This window comes from Danio aesculapii, chromosome 16 (genome assembly GCF_903798145.1).
Source record: "Danio aesculapii chromosome 16, fDanAes4.1, whole genome shotgun sequence".
Classification (NCBI taxonomy): Eukaryota; Metazoa; Chordata; class Actinopteri; order Cypriniformes; family Danionidae; genus Danio; species Danio aesculapii.
Genome location: NC_079450.1, coordinates 35,137,549 through 35,158,842, shown reverse-complemented (window position 1 = coordinate 35,158,842; position 21,294 = coordinate 35,137,549). Strand labels below are relative to the sequence as shown.

The 21,294-nt window shown below is 38.1% G+C and overlaps 1 protein-coding gene across 2 annotated transcripts in view; it reads right to left on the bottom strand.

Annotated features, from left to right (window-relative positions):
- Nucleotides 1-21,294, bottom strand: part of cicb (capicua transcriptional repressor b) — a 65,183-nt gene that overhangs the window by 5,753 nt on the left and 38,136 nt on the right. The window contains exons 6-18 of one of the 2 annotated variants that reach the window (XM_056475986.1): nt 19,892-20,074; nt 19,654-19,786; nt 17,835-18,022; nt 17,628-17,760; nt 17,386-17,483; nt 14,164-15,001; nt 9,453-9,592; nt 7,341-7,501; nt 6,998-7,179; nt 3,663-4,130; nt 940-1,259; nt 503-657; nt 57-235 (exon numbers count right to left, since the gene is read on the bottom strand). In XM_056475986.1, the coding sequence (XP_056331961.1) occupies nt 57-235; nt 503-657; nt 940-1,259; nt 3,663-4,130; nt 6,998-7,179; nt 7,341-7,501; nt 9,453-9,592; nt 14,164-15,001; nt 17,386-17,483; nt 17,628-17,760; nt 17,835-18,022; nt 19,654-19,786; nt 19,892-20,074 (3,178 nt within the window). The remainder of the gene's footprint in view (nt 1-56; nt 236-502; nt 658-939; nt 1,260-3,662; nt 4,131-6,997; nt 7,180-7,340; nt 7,502-9,452; nt 9,593-14,163; nt 15,002-17,385; nt 17,484-17,627; nt 17,761-17,834; nt 18,023-19,653; nt 19,787-19,891; nt 20,075-21,294) is intronic. The other variant, XM_056475987.1, reaches the window with a different exon arrangement.

Sequence of the window (21,294 nt, the reverse complement as noted above, 5' to 3'; positions counted from 1 at the left end):
TTGATATTCAGGAACATGACATTGAGTCTGTGTGGGGGTCTGAATGCTGCTCTCACCGGTGGAGTTTTTCCTCTTCCTGCGGTAGCTGCCCAGTATGGCTCGTGGGGAGGTGGCCAGACTCTGCAGGGTTGGAGAGGGCAGGACCTCCTCTGGACGGAATTCTGGCAGCTCTGCGAAACGCTCCTCAAAATACACCTCGGACAGGACCCTGTGCCAACCAAAGATTTTGACCAATCTGCACATGCAGTGGGTTTCAAATGTCTGAGTTTGCATTGAAATATCTGTGAATCTGAAATCTCCTCAATATAAATATGAGTCACATACAGAGTTATCTATTAATTTGCCACTAATCAAATAAGCAATTTAGTCCAATTTTGTACATAAGTATTTAAATCCTGAAATCTACAAAATTATGTGACTACAATGGGGTTTTTGGACTTTTTGGGATTTAAAATAAATGTCTACAATGCAATAAGCTGACAATAAATAAATTCAGACCTACTTGTCAACTGAATCAAATGGCCGTTTGAGTGGTGGGGGACGGGCCTTGACTTTTTTAGGTGGTGCATCTTTATCACCATGAGACTGTGATGGGGAAGGATCTGATCCAGATGGAGGAGGTAATGGAGAAGAAGGATGGGAGTCCCTCTTTTCAACCTGGGTAAAGCAAAAAGTAATTCAGCCTTTAAAATGATATATCTTATTTAATAACATTTCTGATCACTGGTTAATTTAATTATATAATTTCTTATTTTAATTAAAGAAAACAAGTAAATTAGCAGAAAAATGTGTATGTAATATCATCATCATCATCATCATCATCTATTATATATATATATATATATATATATATATATATATATATATATATATATATATATATATAAATTACACATATCTATGCTGTATGTTGGTGACAGAGAAGTCAACGATCCTAACCTCCTTAGCATTTGTCTCTTTGCCACGTCCACTAGGGGCAGCGGTCTCCACACCGGAGTGTGTGGGTGTTTCAGCAGCCCCCTCCTCTGCTGGAGAGCTTGACTTTTCTATCTTTTCTACCTTTTCTACCTCAAATGAGAAGCGGCTACTGGTGTCTTTGTCCTTCTCCCGCTCTCTCTCCTTGTCCCTGTCCCTCTCCTTCTCCCGCTCTTTGCCTCTCCCTCCTCCATCATAACTGCCCACTGGGATGTTTGCCACGGTGGCCTTTACTTTCTGAGGAGGCCTTGCTGTGATCAGCTTAGGTGTCCCCGGGGCACTTCCTGTTGAAACAGAGAAGAGAGACTGTTAGTGGCCCTAAAACAACCATCAGGTGTAATTTATGATGCTTAATGGGGTCATGAACTGAAAAACCTAAATATAACATAGCTGAGGTCACTGTATAATAAAAACATCAGTGAATCACTCATTAAATCACTTGCTCTAGATTACTGGCAGGATGTTTTTCTCATGTTTGAATGTTTTTGGTTTTGTTTTTTTAACTTGAGCTGAAAACACGACTGAAATGAATCCTCACGTTGCCCCCACCGTGCAAATTTACTACTATTTGCGCATTTGCATCGACTTCACATGTAATCTATTTGCACAAATACTAAAATTTGCATTTGGTGCGAACCCAGTATATGTTTCAGAACAAAAAAAAGATTGTCATTCAATTAGAAACAGCTTATATAGCCAAAAACTTTTTATATAGCCGATTCAAGCGCACCCTTTGACATGATTTTCTGTCATAATTTTTTTCCGCAAAACCTATTTGAACGAACTCATCCTAGGCCGTTTGTCTGATTTTTTCCAAAATTGAATGACCTGATCTACAGACCATGCTGACCAAAAGTTATTGAATTCAAATTGATTACACGAACCATTTTCGATTAACTTGCAAACAAATGTAACGTTGAGCTTGCGAAAATTGACTTAAGGTGTTTTCTCCGTAAGGCATTGATGTATTCACACCAAACTTGGTGTGGGTTATCACAACCATGGTCTGAAGTGAGCTGCAGCGTTTCGGTGCACTGCCTTCTAGTGGTACGGAGATACAACATTATTTATTTTTTGCTTTTACTTTCTAAACCCAAAATTCATAAAAATTTCTTTACATCCGGCGCAACATGCTGAGTTGGATGATGTCTGATTTTCTCAGGTCAGTCATTTTGGCCGTCAGACACTTTGAATTATGTCAAAAATTGCTATATTTTACAGATGCATTGGCGAATTGTTATGAAATAGTTGTGTCTTCGAGACTGTGCCCTGAAAGTTCTCAAAAAGTTGTCACAGCACCACCTTTTGGTCAAATGTTATAACGATATTTCTAAAAATGCTAATAACATTTGACTAATTTTGCCTATTGTTATGAAACTTGTCTTGATATTTGCCTTGGGTTGTCCTGAGAATATCAATACCAATTATGCCTTAATTAAGTGAACACCATTTTGCCTTGTCAAAAACCTTCTTTTTCAAACTCCTCCAACATTGTTTGGTTGATTTGCACCAAATTTGACTCAGATCATCTTCAGACCATGCTGACAAAAAGTTATTGAATTTGTGTGACACGTGATAGCATGATGCCAAACTACATCTGAGGCTGTATCTCTGCGATAGTTAAAGATAATGACACCAAATTTTAGGTCTGTCATTGTCGCCTCACACTGACCACACCATAAAAATGTGACAGCAACACCTATAGGTCAAGAGTTATAAGACATTTATTAGCCATTAATAATGAAACTTACACATTTGGTAATAACTTTTGAGTGCATATGCTTGTTTTGATGAAACTGGTCTCAAATTATTTCTTGGGTCATGCCAACAACACAGATATCAATTATGTCATAATCTGCCAAACTTCCTGTCTGTCACTTTGATTTTGTTTAAACTATTCTTTTTTTTAACTCCTCCTAGACCGTTGGTCCAATCTTCATCAAATTTGACTCGGATCATCTTCAGACCATGTAGACCAAAAGTTATAGAATTCATGCCAATAGACAAAATAGTTGTCATTTAGCATATGCGCATACTTGATGTAATGCTGCCAGATGACATTACAGGCAGAATCACTGCAACGGTTTAAAGTTTTGAAACCAAACTTAATGAGTTTGATCTAGACCTGACATTGACCAAACTACATCAGTTTGCAGCACCTTCTGGGTAAAATTTGACAAACAATTAAATTCTATCAATAGAAACCATATACATTTTATCAAATGACTTTTGAATAGTTTTGTCTATTGTCATGTGACTGGTCTTGCAGATTCCCTGGATCATACAGAAAACATTGATATTATTCCCTAATTGACACAACTTCCTGTCCACCATCTTGAATTAGTTTGAAAATCTGTTTTGAACTCTCCATAGATCGTTAGCCCAATTTCCACCAAATTTGGCTCAGAACATGCTGCCAAAAAGTTATAGAATTTTCCAGTTGCTCTGTAGCTTGTTGCCATGCTTGCTAATAATGTGGCCATTGGGCTGCTTGGCCCCGATAATTGCTGCTTGCAGCTATATTTTTTATATTGGATTCATTTTCAAACAAAGTGATGCTGGATTTTGAGAAGCACTAAAAAATTATTCTTTGCTGACTATATTGGATCTAACAGCAATTTTATACCACACAGGTGACAGCAGAGAACAGTACAAAATAATTAAACATCCTTTTAAGTTTATCATACCAGAATGAGAGGGTTGTGCAGGGCTTCCAGGCTGCAATGGCACTGAGGTGGCCGATGGTGGCGCAACAGAGCAGCCGCTGCCTTTGCTTGGGACCTGGAAGTGCTTGTCCAACTGTAAGAGACAGCCTTTCTCCATCTGTCTCTCAGAGGAAAGTGTGTAGACCTGACTGTCTGTATGCTGTCGCTCTAGGGATCTCTCCTGGTGCAACTGTCGCTCAGAGTGCACAGAAACGTTCACCTGCCGGTCCAGGGTTACAGGAGTCATGGAGGTTGCTGTGGTGTGCTTGGGAAGGATGTGTGGAGAGAGGCTAGAAGAACTGGACACTGTGTAAACCACACTCGGAGACACTGTGGCCATAGACACCACCCCAGTTGCAAGAGTCACATTTGTTGGGGTGTAGATGGCTGTGATGGCAGGAGCGTGAGGGGGGTTGGGAGACTGGGCCGGGGCAAGCAGTGATGGCTGACCTGGTAACCCAGAAGACAGCAAAGCAAACCAATGACTACTGTGTAATTATAACAATAAGTTGCACCATATCAAAATGTCATTGTTGATAGTAACAAGTTTTTTAAAAATGTTTGAAATTTTATCATAAGAAACAGACTATCTTTAGCTCTAAATATACTGAAACACATTCAAATATTAACACATCTAATTTAACCTCAATCCACAATAGATCATTTCAATTGAATGGTGTTCTGAACAAAAAAAGCTTACAAAAATGATCATTTACACTACAAGTGAGGATAAAAGAAACACTTCAAATCATCAGAGAGTAGCAGTTTATAAATGCTATGACAAGTCGTTTGTTGATATTGAGAAGAGAGTGTGTGTCCTACAGGTGGGTTTGTCAAGACTCATATGTGTGAAGCACACTCAGAATTGCAATGTTTTCAAGACGTATAGGATGCTTATAAGAAGGTGTCTGGTGCATATGGAGAAGAAAAGAGTGCGTCACCCTCATGTAATTAATTCAAGCTCACTACATGGCATTTGCTACAACTAATATTTAATCAAAGCCCAGAGACTTGCTCTAAATGATCTGGACAGTAGACAGTAAGGCTGCACAATATTGGAAAAATCTGATATTGTGGTATTTGATTTTTATTCGATTAATATTGGAATATGAGTACAGCTTCACAAGATGGTTTGAATGGCTCTATTTGATGGTTTTCTGTTGAGTCTAACAGTATTCAGGTACATAAATTGAATTATCACAATGAAAAATCTTACTTTGTCTCATTTCTAGTCCAAATATCTCCAATTTTCTAGATCAGTTAAAAGCATTGTTTTGTTTTCACCTTCAGAAGGAGTAAGTCAAAATAAAGAGTTATTCCCTAAATTAAGCGAAATTACCTGCTAACTGGGTAAGTAAAAATAATCTGATTTTCACTTTGAAATTTGGACTGGAAACAAGACAAAAATTCCAAGTAAGAAAAACATCATTTAAATAATTAAATACAATTAATCTTTGTTACACCTCCAAACATCATAATTTTCTGTGCCTAAATGTTTTAAATTCTTTTGAAATGCTCACAGTCGGGACGGTTCAGAAAAGTCAAGGTTTTAAAACCGCCACGTTTTCTGCTATACCGTTCCTAAGGTGCATGTAAGAATTTTTATGTACGTTTTTATTGTTGTTGTCTTTTTTAGGACAACAGTATTTCCAGCAGAAAAGATATCCAAAGATGTAATTGGTCAGATGTCAAAATCTCTGCTTTTAAAACAAATGAAGACAGAAGAAGTCAATGATTTATTTGAATTATTTAGCCGGACATGTTTACTGCTCCGAAATATTTTAAATGCAGTGCTTCCCACACATAGACTTTACTTGAGCGGGTATTTTAACAGCCGCTCAAGTATATTTGGTGACACATTTTTTGTTCATTTATTATTAACATCATTTTACACTTTTTGTATTCGCCCAATATAAGATTAATATCGATTAAGTAATGGAAAATCTTCTCTCGTTTACCAGTTTTGTTCTGTGCCTGCAAGACCTGTCAACACTCGTGCAGACAGTTTCACATGCTCTGCAGACTCACAGAGATGTGCATTTCTGGGACTTAAAAAATTTGTCCGGCCCAGGTTTCTAAATCTCCTACATGTCTGTAATTCAACTTTTCGCTTTCTAAAGCTCGTATGCGTTTTTGCATTATTCTTTTATTAAAGACTACTTTCTGCCAGGTTTCACAGCTGACAGCACGCACAGCCGCAAGACCAGAGAGAAAAAGTAAATAATAAATTCTTTAATCTAAACGACTCAGAAAAACATTACTATATACTCAGAAAGGACGAAATGATATCTAAACTGGCTGCAAAATATATGTACACCATAAGTTATGATTAACAAACCCATTTACTCGTTTTAATCTTGCAATTATGATCATTTTAAGAGATATTGTCTGTTTTTATGACCTTTTCTGTCATTTATTTTTCATTTGCTGATTATTTTATTAATTTGATGATGTTAATATATTACATAGACTATTTTATATACATATATAAAATGCTATGGCATTCAAGTTTGCTTTGAACTTGAAAGAGAAAGAAGCAGATTTTACCTGTCAGTGAGTGCACATGGCTCCTGAATAGCATAAAGGATTTCTTTTTTATTTCAAGTCTTTTATTTTACTTTAAGCCAATGAAAAGAAACAGTGTATAACAGTGGCACAATACATAAAATTATTATTAAAAATGAAATCATGCTTTGTTTGTCACATATAGTTAACTATATATATATATATATTATGTGGGTAAACGGTGTTTCAATCCAGCTACCACCGCAAGTATATTTTAAACCTGTGGGAAGCACTAAAATGTTGCTCAAAATAAAATATATTTTGTTTAAAGGGGAAAAAAGTTAGTTTTCTACCCAGACTCTTTTATATTTTAAATCAGTAATCACAATACCATGAAACCGTGATAGTTTTATCCAAGGTTATCTTACTGTCAGAATCTTATCCCGGGCCATGTCTAGTCACAGGCCTTAAAAACACATCTAAATGATAAACGTTCACTCTGTTATGCTTAAACTAAGCAGTGACTATACGAATCGTGTGTGTTCTGTGGCTCCTGGTCAACTATGATTCAGACTCAACATTGCAGATCTTGCGATGTGACTATTGCGGATGCTCACATTGTGATATCGATGCTGAAACGATATATTGTGCAGCCCTAGTAGACCGAAATGTCAGTGCTGGCTTGTCACTAAAGTTCAGAATTTGCCTGTGACTGTTTGTCAATACATATGCAAATGCGATCTTCCAATCGATAAGCAGCATGACTGACAAACATAACAGTGTTTGAGTATATCACTTATGAATCCACTGACCTGCAATCAGTGGCTGCACCAGAGTCTGTCCCGGATGAGCGATAGCTGCAAAGGTGGCCAAGGGTGAGGACACATATGCAGATCCAGGCGCTGCTGAAACTGTCTGAGACGTGGAGCCTGTAGTTGTGGGAACTAATGGCAAAGGAGAAGGAACCCCAGGAGTGGACTGTACGTAAGTGATTCTGTGGGAGAAAACGTGATGTTCAGAAAGTAGATTAGGCAGCTTTTAAAGTGAGCAGGGTTACTCTCAAGTGCTGCTGTGCTTCAGGAGTGTAGGAGTTGGTGAGATAAGAGTGGTGGAGAAGTTTGTGCGTGTGTGGCTAGGTGAGAGCGGACATTTTACCTGGTAGGTGGAGGCGGTAGCAGCACGGTCTGAGACGGGGTAGAGCCTGGGGCCACTACTGTAGCTGTTCCCATAGTAACTGAAAATGGGCTCCCAGGCTGCACTGGGCCTGTAGAGGGGAGCTGAGACTGCACGACAGGCATCGGAGCGATCTGAATAATCTAGACAGATGAAAAACAGGATTATGATTAGGTTGATTTATTACATTATACATTTCAAACAAATGTTTTTTTTAAGTTGCAAAGGAGGCACTATTTAAACCTGCCGCATACTGCATTGATTCAATAAGTTAACTTGTTCTTTGATATGACCATAGTAGATACGTGCCTTAAAAAAATCTCCAAATATGGTTTTATATGTTCATTTATTGCTCCATAAATACCCCAAGAATCAGAAGCTCAATATTGACCATATTTGGAATGGTCATGAATTTTAACGAAGCAGTGCTCTCTCTCTCTCTCCCACACATACATGCGCACACACAGAATGATATACTCTGAAATAAATGCATGTATAATATTTGAACAAACTGAGTGGATTCCTTGTTAAATCTTTGTGGTGGAGAGGTTTATTTAATTTAGATTGAGTGAATAGGCCATCTAATATAAATCACCAGAGTAACCTATTTTGTGTAATGGATCAAATTAGAATTAAACGAGATTAAAGAGTCCAACAGGGATGTATTGTATTTTAGAGCTATAGTGTAAATGTAAACACAGCCAGGAATTAATATTGACCTCTGCATAAACGGATGACGTTTCATATTGTTATTATTTCACTTAGAGAAAAATCGCAATAAGAGCAGAGTAGTTATAATACAAATTTTACAAGTTAACAAAAGGTACAATTAAACATAGCTTATGCCTGTTCGGGGTTGAGCTGAATAAATTTATAATCTGCACATCCCGCATTTTGTAGGGATGGAAAGTCAACTCCAAAACAGTCGATTCCTTGACTCTCAATGGACCTAGTACCGGAATCGACTCCAGGACAGGAATTGACTCCCAGAGTCAAGCCTGTTTTTTCAAAACCTCTTGAATGTAGCAGTTACATGCTACAGTTACACAGAGAAACAAACCCGGACCCGAACACCCCAAACATTTTGCATTCTGACAAGATCTAAAGTAATGGCTTTTGAGTCGTTGCTTAGTAACACATAGTAAACAAACTGGAGAGCTGTCTTTGAATTTGCGGCATCTCCTGTTTTCAAAATAAAAGTCCAACTTACATAGTTAGTTTAATGCAAGCTTTAAAAATATACATTTTGATACACTTATAAGATAAGGAAGGAAATGTTTCATTGAAAAAAAATCTGCATGGGGATCATATTGTGATATTATGATCCCAGAGCAACATATCAGTCTGTGTTATTACTGCTAATCTTCTGATGATGAGGCAGCTCATCAGGTCTGGATGAGAAGACCGTGACCCAAAGTGCATGCAGATCTTGAGGGCATGCCCCAGTCACGCAACAGTTTGTTTTGTGTTCTGATTTGCATGCTTTTCACTGGGGTTTCACACTCAAGAATAAGGAAACAATGGTGTTTGAGGCTTACGGTACGGCCATTTTTCATGTACTGATCTCTTATTATTTGACTATGCCCAGGGTATACCTAGATTTTCTTTATAAGGTCCCTTTAAATATGCAGTAATTTGCATACATTTCTAGCAGTCTTATCAATTAAAACAAATTTGGCAAGTTATGTGACAAGCTATTTTTGTACTTATCGCTCTGCATAAAAAAAACTTTCAGAATACAGATATGACTAAAACTATGAGGTATGGCATAAGCAGAGAAGAATTTGAGGTTTACAGCTCAATGCAGGAGAAAATCTATTTTAGCGAACCTTAAAAATATGCATTTTAATTTAAATCTACAGAAATAATAAAGTACAGCAAAAGAAGCACCGTAAAGTGCAATTCAAAGTTTTCTTTACATTAAACTGGAACAAAAATATCATGAAAAGCCAAAAAGCCTAAAATCTCAAAACTGACAGGTAGGAAGAAACAGTATGTCACCTTAAAACAGGTAATATATTAAACGCTGAAATAGAATAGTTTCCATTGGATATTTATTGTCAATAATTCTGCTGCAGAAATCTGAGAAGTCACCTTGCTTCCTGCCTGTGCTCCATTCTGAACAGGAAGAGGAGGGGCTACCAGGGGAAACTGCGGAGACGGGGCAGGAGCAGCCCTCACTGTTGCCATGGGAACCAGCATCTTGCCCTGCAAGACTGGCGACTGTGTTTGCACTGCAGAAGGAAACAAAAAAAAGAGAACAGAGTGTTTAAAATAATTGTGTCTTGCACAGACCGTCTTTATCTGGCACAGTACTAAACTGAAGAACTGGAGCTGCAGAACTCCAGGCGAACATGATGATGGCTCTGAGCCGCAACACCATGAAAAAAAGACAATAGGCAATTTCACACATCCAGCCCTCTGCAGTAAAAGAGAGGGGCCATACCAGTTTTCTTACATTCAATACAAAACTGATACTATTTGTTATGAAATTAACAATACCAATATTGATACCGGTCAGTTTTAAATAGGTGTGTGATTAATTTATTGACTGATTGTTTTTAAATAATACACATTTTTAGCAAAAAGATCATTACACTTCATGGCATACTGCATACACAACACTTACTGGCCATGAATCACCAGGGATAGGCAAAGATTTTACAGAAAAATAAAGGAAATGCATTACCATCGATTATTTTTTATACTGTAGATCTGAATAAATAACTTAAAAACCAATATAAAATGTGCATGTTTGATCTTTCAGAAATATTTTTTAATCTTAAACCCTTTTTTACCTAATTTTTTTGCACCAATTTCAGCTTTTTACACATTTATCAGAACCGCAATGTTCAGAAACGCCTTAGACCACCACATAAAGACCCTAAGTGTTATGGATACATGAAAAACTACATTTTGTAAAGAGGGTTTTAGCGTGAGGTTGCTCATTACTTGCTTCTCAGTCACATGACACAGACCAGCTAAATACGTCCGGAGTGTTTTAGGACAAGCTTTAAGCAAAAAGTACTGAAAACATCAAAAAAAGATTCAGCAACCCTCATTTTTACATTTGAACATCGAGCATAAGCAAAACTGTTAAACATGTAGCTTTTGAGTACTGATATACCGATAATGCAGAATCTATTATGTCCATTTCTAAAATGAACAACTTCTTTAGTGAAAACATTTGGAATTGCGGAAGTATGAAACGAATGAAGGTTAAAGTTTGTTAAAATGACTGCATCCTGTGACATTCCTGTGTGTCGCTGCTGTCGACTGTGCTCATAATCTGTCAGAATCAAAATCTCTCTCTCTGGGTGCATGTGTTCTTCTCTGATCTCTGTTAGTGGTGTAACGAATCACAAATCTCACAGTTCGGATCACACTATGGTTTTTGAGTCACGGATCGGACCATTTTTCGGATCAGCAAAAAAGGGAGGAGACAATTGTCATTTGCTTTCATTTATACAAAAATATTACTGCAAAAACCATTGGTTTTAACAAACAGAACTTAGAACCTGTAATTTTATTAAAAATAAAAATCAAGAAAGAACCAGCTGAAAAAAAGGTAAATATTCAATACGAAAAATTATCTTTGCTACTGTTTCTGATAATGCTAAATACAGGAATCTAACATCTTGTACAACATATTTATTTTCAATTAATGATTCAACAATTTACACATAAAACTTCATGTTTCATTATAGGTGGATCATTTTTAAAAACCTATTCAGTGACATCATTTTGATGGTTGTTTGTCGCCACCTATTGGTTACACAATGTAACTGCTACAACATTCACTAGCATCAAGTTCAACTGAACGGTGACTTTGATCTTTACCATAAACATCAGTGTTTATATCTGAACTATACACTGTTCTCCCAGTACTTTATGTGTTAGATTTGAATACAGCACTTTGAAGGATTGATAGACATGCAAATCATTATTATTTATCATTCATGTTGCGCAGGTTTGAGTTGAGATCTCTTAATATATAACTGTGCAGATTACACTGAATGAATTAATGCAGTCTAAACAAACAGTGACAGAAAACACTAAGACACTAACACTAATAAAGCATTTAGGTAGGTCCCAACACAACTTTTTCCGTCGTCATTATATTTTACAGGGAAGCCTTTCATACAGGTGATTTGAATGACACGAGAGGCGATCTCTCTGCAATTGTTATAAATGTTGGATTAACCTACAAGTTAAAAAAAAGTTATTAATCTGTGTGTCACCTTCATTCCGAACTGTGAGTTGTGATCCGTTAAACCCCTAATCTCTATTAACATTTCATTTATTTACTTTATAGTATAAACAGGGTTCAAATACATTTTTACTACTAAAATTTCATGACTTTTCCAGAACTTTCAAGTACATTTTCATGACGTAATGTGTCATGTAAGGTCTACATATACAAGGTAAATAATAAGAAAAACAACGATGTTCAAATTTATTACAGCATATCATAGAACACGCAACAATCTATTTTGTTTAAATTTGTTTTTATATTATTTTTGATTCATGCTTCACATTGTTAGTGCTGTGTAGAGCAAGTTTTTGGCCAAGGACAGAAAAGTAAAGACAACTAACCTATATTCAAGTTAGGGCTGAACAATATATAGTTTCACCATCAATATAGCAATGTGTGCATCAGCAATAGTCACATTGCAGGATATGCAATGTTGGAACTATAGTTTAATATAGAGTTTAATCATAATGGCCTAAACGTTTAATAACTGCATGCATTTTTAAAGAGATAGTTCACCCAAAACATACTTGCCATTTTCATTAAACCCTTCACTTGTTTTAAACATTTAAGAGTTTTCTTTTTTTTTAATGAACACAAAAAGAACATAATTTAATAACTCGTATAGTATTGAAACAAGTGAAGTGTGAGTAAATAGTGAGAACATTTTAATTTTTGAGTAAACTGACCCTTTAAGGCCTGTGACTGTGTGAACATTTCAATATTTAAATTTTTAAAACATCCGGCCACAAGAAATGTTTTGTAACTTTAATAAAGATTAAATAAAACACAATAAAGACTATGCAGTGTTGATTATATCTGTACCAGAATAGTGAATCCCTGAAAACTATAATTCACTTTATCTTTATTTTATTCATCTATGCTTGTAATTTATTTATAATATATTATTCGAGATTCACTCCTCTACAACAGTGGTTCTCAAACTTTTAAACCCGCGACCCCCATTGTAAGATCGTCAAGAACTCGCGACCCCCCACTACCAAAGCATATACAAACAATAAAAATAGCTTTTTTAAGCTGTTCACAATATTTTAACTATATTTACTATAGATTACAGGGCTCGAAATTAACATTTTTTCTTGGTAACACTGGTGCTTCTAACTTTAAAAATGTAGGCGCACCAGCCAAAATTTAGTGGCTCCCACCAATTATCGCACTGTTACTACAAGTTTTATAAACAGATTTATTGCATTTGAAAATCAACACTAATCAAAACTAACAAGCAAAAAAATAAATATGCATGCGTGAGGAAAATATGTCTCAATGAAATCCCGTTATCACAAGAAAAGACATTTTTATAACATAATTGAGTGACCAAAAGATACACGGACGGATATCCCAAAAGATATCCCAGACTTTACAGTGAATGCTAGTTATTTTCATAGCAGACTTGAAGCCAATGGAGGTCTTTTATCCACTCTTCAATAAGTATAGCTGGTGGATTAACATTCAGCACATGATCAGTAATCAGATGTGCCAATATTTGTAGCTTTAGGTGTTTCTAAGACAAAATCTGTCAGTGTTGTTTTCATTCTCTCGTCTTCAGCGCTTTACATTTTCGCGGTTGTAGCTCCTGTCATCTGAAGACAGGGGGCGTTGACTGAGTGATTGACAGCTGATTTTAACCAATCATTCGTGTTCAGTTCTTAGCGCAGTGGGCCAATAAGAAGAGCGTGAAGGCGGGGCAAGCGTTGAAGGCTTTGTTTACTGCGGCAAGTTGACATGACAACAGTTTTAAACTGTTCCTGAGCGCTGCGTTCCAAGTACAAAGATGCATTCTGGCCGAATGTGTCCTAAATACTTTATGAATCAGTAATATCTTTTTAAAAATCTGAAAATATTAGCTTTCACTTGTAATACTGAAAAATATTTATTATAATCACTGAAAATTACACAATTTTTAAATAACTCTCGCGACCCCTTGAAATTATTCTGCGACCCCCGCAGGGGTCGCGACCCCCAGTTTGGGAACCACTGCTCTACAAAATCCCCCCAATCAATCCAAATAAAACTGTTAAATCAGCTGGTAAAACTGTACTCACATCGCAATGTATTTCACAGACATATGAAATATCCTAATGTTAGATTTGTCCAATATCGCGCAGCCAATTCAAGTATAGATATTTGTTAAACTAATTTTCATGACTTTTCTAAAACTTTATGGGTTTTTCTGTTTATTTCCAAAACTTTTCCAGGCCTGGAAAACGCCATGTCAAAATTCCATGACTTTTGCAGGTTTTCCATGACTGTATGATCCCTGTATAAAGCTGCAAAGCATTTTGTATGCAAATCTGGACATAAATCAAGAAAAACTGAAACAAAAACTCTTGGTTGCTGAGTGCTTGTTTATATCAGTTTCAATTTCATGCCAGTCGATCAGTGCATCCCTATTCAAAAGAAAGTCTGTCAATTTTACTGCAACAAGACAAAAACAAAATTTTATATGTGAAAGTGGCTATTACTTTTTAAAATAATGCCTTTAACAGGTATTGTAGTGTTCGCTGTGTTTTATTACAATAAAAGTGTTCTCACCTCTGGCTCCTGGACTAACTACCCCCACAGGGCTGGAGACGTATCCTGACTGCTTCCCGTTGGCCAGTGAGGCGTGGGTGGGCAGAGCTGTGGGCAGGGTGAAGATACTGGTTGGCTGACTGGCCTGTTGAGGGGAGGGGCTCTTGGGATTGTTGGCAGAGAGGGTAGGGAGAATGTACTGGACCTGTGTTATAGGTTTTTGGCCCGATGAGGGCGCTAATGAGGCCGAGGGGAGAATATGCGACTGCAGCACGGGCAGAGGCAGAGGACCATTACTATGAGCTGGGGAAGCTGGGTTTTGTGGAGGAGGAGGAGGAGGCGTGACAAGTTGTACAGCGGGCGGAGCCTGGAACGTGCCTCCCAAAACCAGATTGGTCACAAGTCCCGCTTGACCAGCTGGTGCATTTATAGGACTGGGCGATGATGAGGAATAGTACCCACCACCTCCAGCTGAAGCTGCTGCTGTGGCTCCATGTCCGGTAAGAAGTTGTGTTTGTGGCGGGGCGAGTTTCCTGTCGTGTGGCGACTTGCTGGCGATCGGCACTGGTGTGCTGACCACAGGACGCACCACATTAGTGACCACAGTGGACGCCACTCTGACCGCTCCTAGCACTGATGACACTCCCCCTCCAGAACTGACCAGGATGGACTGCCCCGCAGAGAGCTGGGACACACCGCCTTCACTTTCCCTTTGTTCTCCATCACCTGCCTCCATTGTTCGCTTTCTCTTTGAGGAAGTGTCACTGAAGCGTCGAGAAGTGGGATAGGAGGAGAGAGACACACTCCGACCATGACCAGGGCCGTAAGATGAAGAGCAAATAACCGGAGCAAACACCCTCTGATGCCACACAAGTGAGAAAAAAGCACATGCAAAAACACATCCATTAGCCAAAGAACTCAAGCATACGCAATGACACAGTTCTTTTACCGGTTAATAAAATACTGTGTAATAGCCTTCTGTAAACTTCATTAATAATTAACCGCGGAAAAAACGCTCAATGACTACAAGCAATTTTCTAGTTCTTTAGAGAGCAGAGTGTTCTACATTTTACAATATTTTGCAGGGCTCTGTTCATCTTAAAGGAATAGTTCACCAATACTGTATTAAATATTTTCAGATTAATTAAATATTAATTTTAAACATTTGGAACAACAATTCAGCGCACTAATTTTAATTTGAATGAACGGCAGTTAATGCAACTGTTACAAACACAAATATTTGAATGCTGTCAATACAGCTGATGTTTTTCCAAAGTTTTTTTCCACTGAACCAACCATTGGCCACCACTAAAAGTGAAAACTGTCCAATCTATGAGATTTAAGCTTATAGACACATGCCCAAACATTACTGCAAAATATAACAATATACATACACTCTACGGTCACTTTATTAGGTACACCTTTTTAGTACTGGGTTGGACTCCCTTTTGTCTTTAGAACTGCCATAATACTTCATAGCATAGATGTAACAAGGTACTGGAAACATTCCTCCGAGATTTTGTTCCATATTTACATGATAGCATCACACAGTTGCTGCAGATTTGTCGGCAGCACATCCATGATGTAAATCTCCTGTTCCACCACATCCCTAAGGTGCTCTATTGGATTGAGCTGGAGTGGAGGGATTGTGGAGACCGTTTGAGTACAGTGAACTCATTGTCATGTTCAAGAAACCAGTCTGAGATCATTCGCGCTTTATGACATGGCACGTTATCCTGCTGGAAGTAGCCATCAGAAGATGAGTACACTGTGGTCAAGGGATGGACATGGTCAGCAACAATACTCAGGTAGGCTGTGGTGTTGACGCAATGCCCAATTTGTACTAATGGGCCCAAAGTGTCCAAAGAAAATATCCCCCACACCAATACACCACCACCAGCCTGAACCACTGATACAAGGCAGGATGCTTTCATGTTGTTGATGCTAAATTCTGACTCTACCATCTGAATGTCGCAGCAGAAATCGAGACTCATCTCTAGGCCTAGGTCTAGGCAACGTTTTTCCAATCTTCTATTGTCCAATTTTGGTGAGTCGTAGCGAATTGTAGCGTCAGTTTCCTGTTCTTAGCTGACAGGAGTGGCACCTGCTGTGGTCTTCTGCTGCTGTAGCCCATCTGCCTCAAGGTTGGACGTGTTGTGCAGTCAGAGATGCTCTTCTGCATACCTCAGTTGTAACGAGTGGTTATTTGAGTTACTGTTGCCTTTCTATCAGCTCGAACCAGTCTGGCAATTCTTTTCTGACCTCTGGCATCAACAAGGCATTTGCACTGGACATTTTCTTTTTTTCGGACCATTCTATGTAAACCCTAGAGATCGTTGTGTGTTAAAATCCCAGTAGATCAGCAGTTTCTGAAATACTCAGACCAGCCCGTCTGGCACCCACAGCCATGCCACGTTCAAATCCACTTAAATCCCTTTTCTTCCCCATTCTGATGCTCAGTTTGAACTGCAGCAGATGGTCTTGACCATGTCTACATGCCTAAATGCATTGAGTTGCTGTCATGTGATTGGCTGATTAGAAATTTGCATTAACAAGCAGTTGTACAGGTGTACTTAATAAAGTGACCGGTGAGTGTATATTTCAGCATTTTAATTCAGCCTGTCTGACATTTCGTAATGCAATTGTCCTTATAAACAAAATAATATGCAAAAATCAGAGCAAATTTTATGATGGATATAATGTATAAAGTTTAATTAGCATAAACGCTTCAGTTGCCCATACCCACACTGTAGTGCAGGGGTCACCAAACTTGTTCCTGGAGGGCCGGTGTCCTGCAGATTTTAGCTCCAACCCTAATCAAACACACTTGAACAAGCTAATCAAGGTCTTACTAGGTATATTTGAAACACCCAGGCAGCTGTGTATAGGCAAGTTGGAGATAAACCCTGCAGGGACACCGGCCCTCCTGGACCGAGATTGGTGACCCCTGCTTTAGTGGATAGAAATAAATACAGATGCCAAACAACAAAATGAAAAACACAGTCCACTTGACTTGTGCTTTATTCCAATTAGTTTGTAACAATATGATAGATCTGTGTTAAGTACAGGCAGCAATCTTAGTCTTTGTTCACTGATAACAAACTCGAAGTAGCCTTTTATCTAATTTCCAGAAAAGTATATTCAAAAAACACATCAACTATTCATTTAAGCAGTATGTTTTTTGTTTGTTTGTTGTTTTAGTTTAAAAAAAAATCAACATTTGTCAAAAATGTAAGCTGATACCTTGCGTTCTCCTTCATCTCCGGATCCATTTTCACTGTCACTGTCTGTCACCCTCTCCTTACACTTCAGGTCAATGGAGCTGCCAGGATACGAGTCCTCTGAAAAACACCAAGCAAAATGACACAATTCCTCATAAGCAAACACAAAAGTCTTAAAGCTGCATGACATCAGCACTTGCTAACGTATTTTTAGAAATGGATTCAAAGACCTGAAACAGTCTCCGATGATAAAGTCTGACTCACCGATGACGTCATCATCCCCCTCTTCTTCACAGATGACCATGCGCTCGTCGTCACTTGTCATGTCCTCGCTTACCCCCCTCTGCGTCTGGGAGAGAGCACCCCGTCCCCCAACCTGACTGCCGTCACCACACATCTAAAAATACAGCAAGAGTTAGTTGAGCCTGAAACTGCCAAAATGTGTCACTTGCGCAAATGTGCACGTAATACCTGTGCAAGCTCAGCGAGTGCCTGTGGATTGCCTCTCTCGCTCCTCTCCAGACTGTGCATGGCGCTCTGAGAGAAAGCACGAGGACGGGTCAACTGGCCATGCCCCTCAACTCCGACTCGCTCCGACACACTCACCATGCCATGCCCCATACCTTTGAGCTCCATCCCCATTGACACAGTTGGAGGTTCTTAAATAGAACAATTTATATTATTTTGTGCACTCATAATGGAAAAGCTTAGCAACAGGCAACAAAAATTGAGTCCAACAGTGTCTATGCACATTTTCAGCAGTCCTGCTTCTAGAAGTATTTGTCACAATATCTCTTCTGATAGGGATTTATAAAGTCTTTGTTGAAACCAAATACCTACTAAGTTTTATTTAAACAGAAACTGGACAATAGAACAAACGTACAACAATGGTTTAATGATAATTTCTGAGTGTAAATTAGGGCTGGGCGATATTGCAAAAAAATTATCACAATTTCATGTTTCATATCATTCGATATCGACAATTATTGAATATTTTAAACAATATATTTAGGAATATTAGGATTTTTATTATTTAACCACTTTTATTTACAAACATTACAAAGGCAAACAGTTTTAATAGTCAAAAATATCTGATCTCTTTACAATAAAATAAACATAAGAGACTCTTAAACTTGATAAATAAAATGTTACAAAGTGTGTGCAATGGTAAAGGTAGATCAACATCTGTAAGGTGTGAATAATTATGATACAGTAAACCTCAAACTCTGTAAACAAAACTAATTATGATGATCAAATCTGAGCTTTCAAGTAAAGGAACTAGCTATCATTACTCAAATACATACTAAACATTACAAATTGTGACGTTGGATGACTTTACCCCCTATGCTAAATACTCTTTCAGATGGAGTGCTAGTGGCTGGGATGCACAAGAAAAGAAACCAAAAAGCCACTCTGGCAACATTTTTACATCCTTTTTTATATACAATTTCCTCACTGCTGCTATACGGCACTCATTTTAGCGTGTTGTTATTCTGACCTGAAGTGACAAGCGTGAGCTTTCCTTCACCATTTTCAATGGCGTCTCTCGTAACTAGGGGACCGTTTTCTCAGAGTATGACAAACGGACAAAACCTTGCTGCGCTTCTGATACAAGTTCATGGAGAAAAGTAAAAAGCACTGCAGTGTTTGGGTGCGCTGTGTTTGTCTGAGGTAATTAGTCTGCCATTATTACTGAAATGTGTTTATTCCATAAAAAGCGTGAAGCAGATTGGTTAGTTCTACTTGCATAAATCGCGATGCGTTCGGGGCATTCGGAAAAGTTTAGCTGTTTTTCAACTAGGTGTACCTGTAAACGCATACGTGTCACGTTCGTGCCGGTTGAACACCATGTGCACGAACGGACACCCTAAGCTTAATGGTAATGCTTCCAAGGCGGGTGCTCAGCAGCCACATTTTAATAAAACTATAGCGCTTCATACCGAAACTTCTTACCGAACTGCTAAGTATTCCATCAATTTAATGTGTCTGTTTTGTCTTTCCTATAAATATTGATAATAATTATTACTCAAGATAATTTGCTAGTATTTTTGTACAGAAAAAAACACTGATATAGCAAATATGCAATGCAATAAAATTAATAAAATATTAAAATAAATAAAATACATTAATATGCCCAGAAGCAAATTATAATTAAAACTCATAATACTTTTTTTTTTTATAACTTTGAGATATTTGAGATAAAAAAGATACAAAATATTGAAATAGATCACAGCTACTCAAACTGTGAAACTATTTCAATCGAAGAGGCATGTCCTGCTCTGTTCCACACCTGTGGTTTCTGACATGCTTCTCTCACGGATGTCTTTGCCCCCTGGAACACCCCGTCCCTCGCTGCTGGATTTCTTTCTGTCCTTGTTACACCACTTCCAGTCAGGATGTGCCTTAAAGTGTGCCTCTTTTACCTGTAAATGAGTGGCAGAGACATTTGCAAAGAGCCAGAGGGACTTAAATGGGTTATTTAGGTGTCTCAGTATGCGTATCTGCCAGTGTGAGAAAGTTCCAGTAACCTGAAATGCGAGGTCGTGGTATTTCTGTTTTTCTTTGGGTCCCAAGGCGTACCACCACTCTCCGAGTATTTTGCTGACAGTGCGGTTGTCCTGATTTGGGTGCCTCTGATGAACCAGCGCGCGATGCCGCTTGCTGAAGATCATAAATGCATTCATAGGCCTCCTGATATGGTCTTTCTCCCTCTTTAAAGTAAAAGAGCAAAAAGGTATGATTGAACATGCCTGAGTGATAGAGTAAGATTATGAAAGGATACACTACAGTTCAACAGTCGATAGTTTGGTTATGCAATATATATTCCCATTGTGTTTATATAAAAAAAATGATTGAATACATTTTAGACTTGCAAACACACACAAAGTGATTTCCCATTGATGATGTATCAACGCTTTCTCTATGACGTAAAACATAGGCTTCAGCATTAGCCGGGTGGTGTGTTGATTAAACCTAAAATATTGATTGATTTTAATTTCAAGAGTTCCCACTTAGATATGCTTGGCGTTTAAAGCAGGTTTGGCATGCTTTCCCGGGAGAGAATCCTGAGCTTGGAGATATTTGAGCCCAGGGCTCCCCCGAAATCAGGTAGGTCTCGAGAGCTCCCCCTTTAGAAAAGGGAGGAAAAGGAGGAGATGGGGTGGAAGGGGGAATTCTTCCAAACGAAGATAGAGCAGTATGGAGAAATTAATCCATTTATAGTAAACTAGGATCACTCTGATTGGATTATTACTGATTACAGATGAGTGGCCAGACATGCTTAATCATATTACGTGCTCCTCTCGAAAATTAATTGTTAAAATAATGACTCAATCATAAAGTCCCTTGCCATCAGCTACCGACATAGCAATGTAACTGCACTGACTTAAAGGATAGATCAAACAAAAATACTACTCACCCTCATGTCGTTTCAAACTTCTGAGACCTTCGTTTATCTTCAATACACTCATTTGTATTAAGGTTGGGACAACATGAATGAACTGTGTGGAACACTGCATTTTTTTGTGTACACAAATTAAGATATTTAAGATGAAATTTGAGAGCTCTCCAATCCTCCGTACACAGCAACATTCAAAGTCCAGAAAATGAATGTAAAATGTTAAAAATGTGCCTTCAGGTGGTTCATTTTTAATCACTTAAAGCTCCAAAAACATTTTTGTGCCCCCCAAAAACTACAAAACTTTTTTCACCAATGCTTTATACCAATTCTCATTCACGTCAGATCATTGTGGCTCGTGTTTACTATGGGCAGTAAAGTGTATTGCCGTTAGAGTCAGCAGAACAACAAGCATCTTACTGCCCATAGAAAACGCTCACATCTGCGGAAGTGGAAGAGAAGACATTGGCTAAACAAAGTCACTTTTACGTTTTTTTGGTGCACAAAAGTGTTCTTGGAGCTTTGTATGATTAC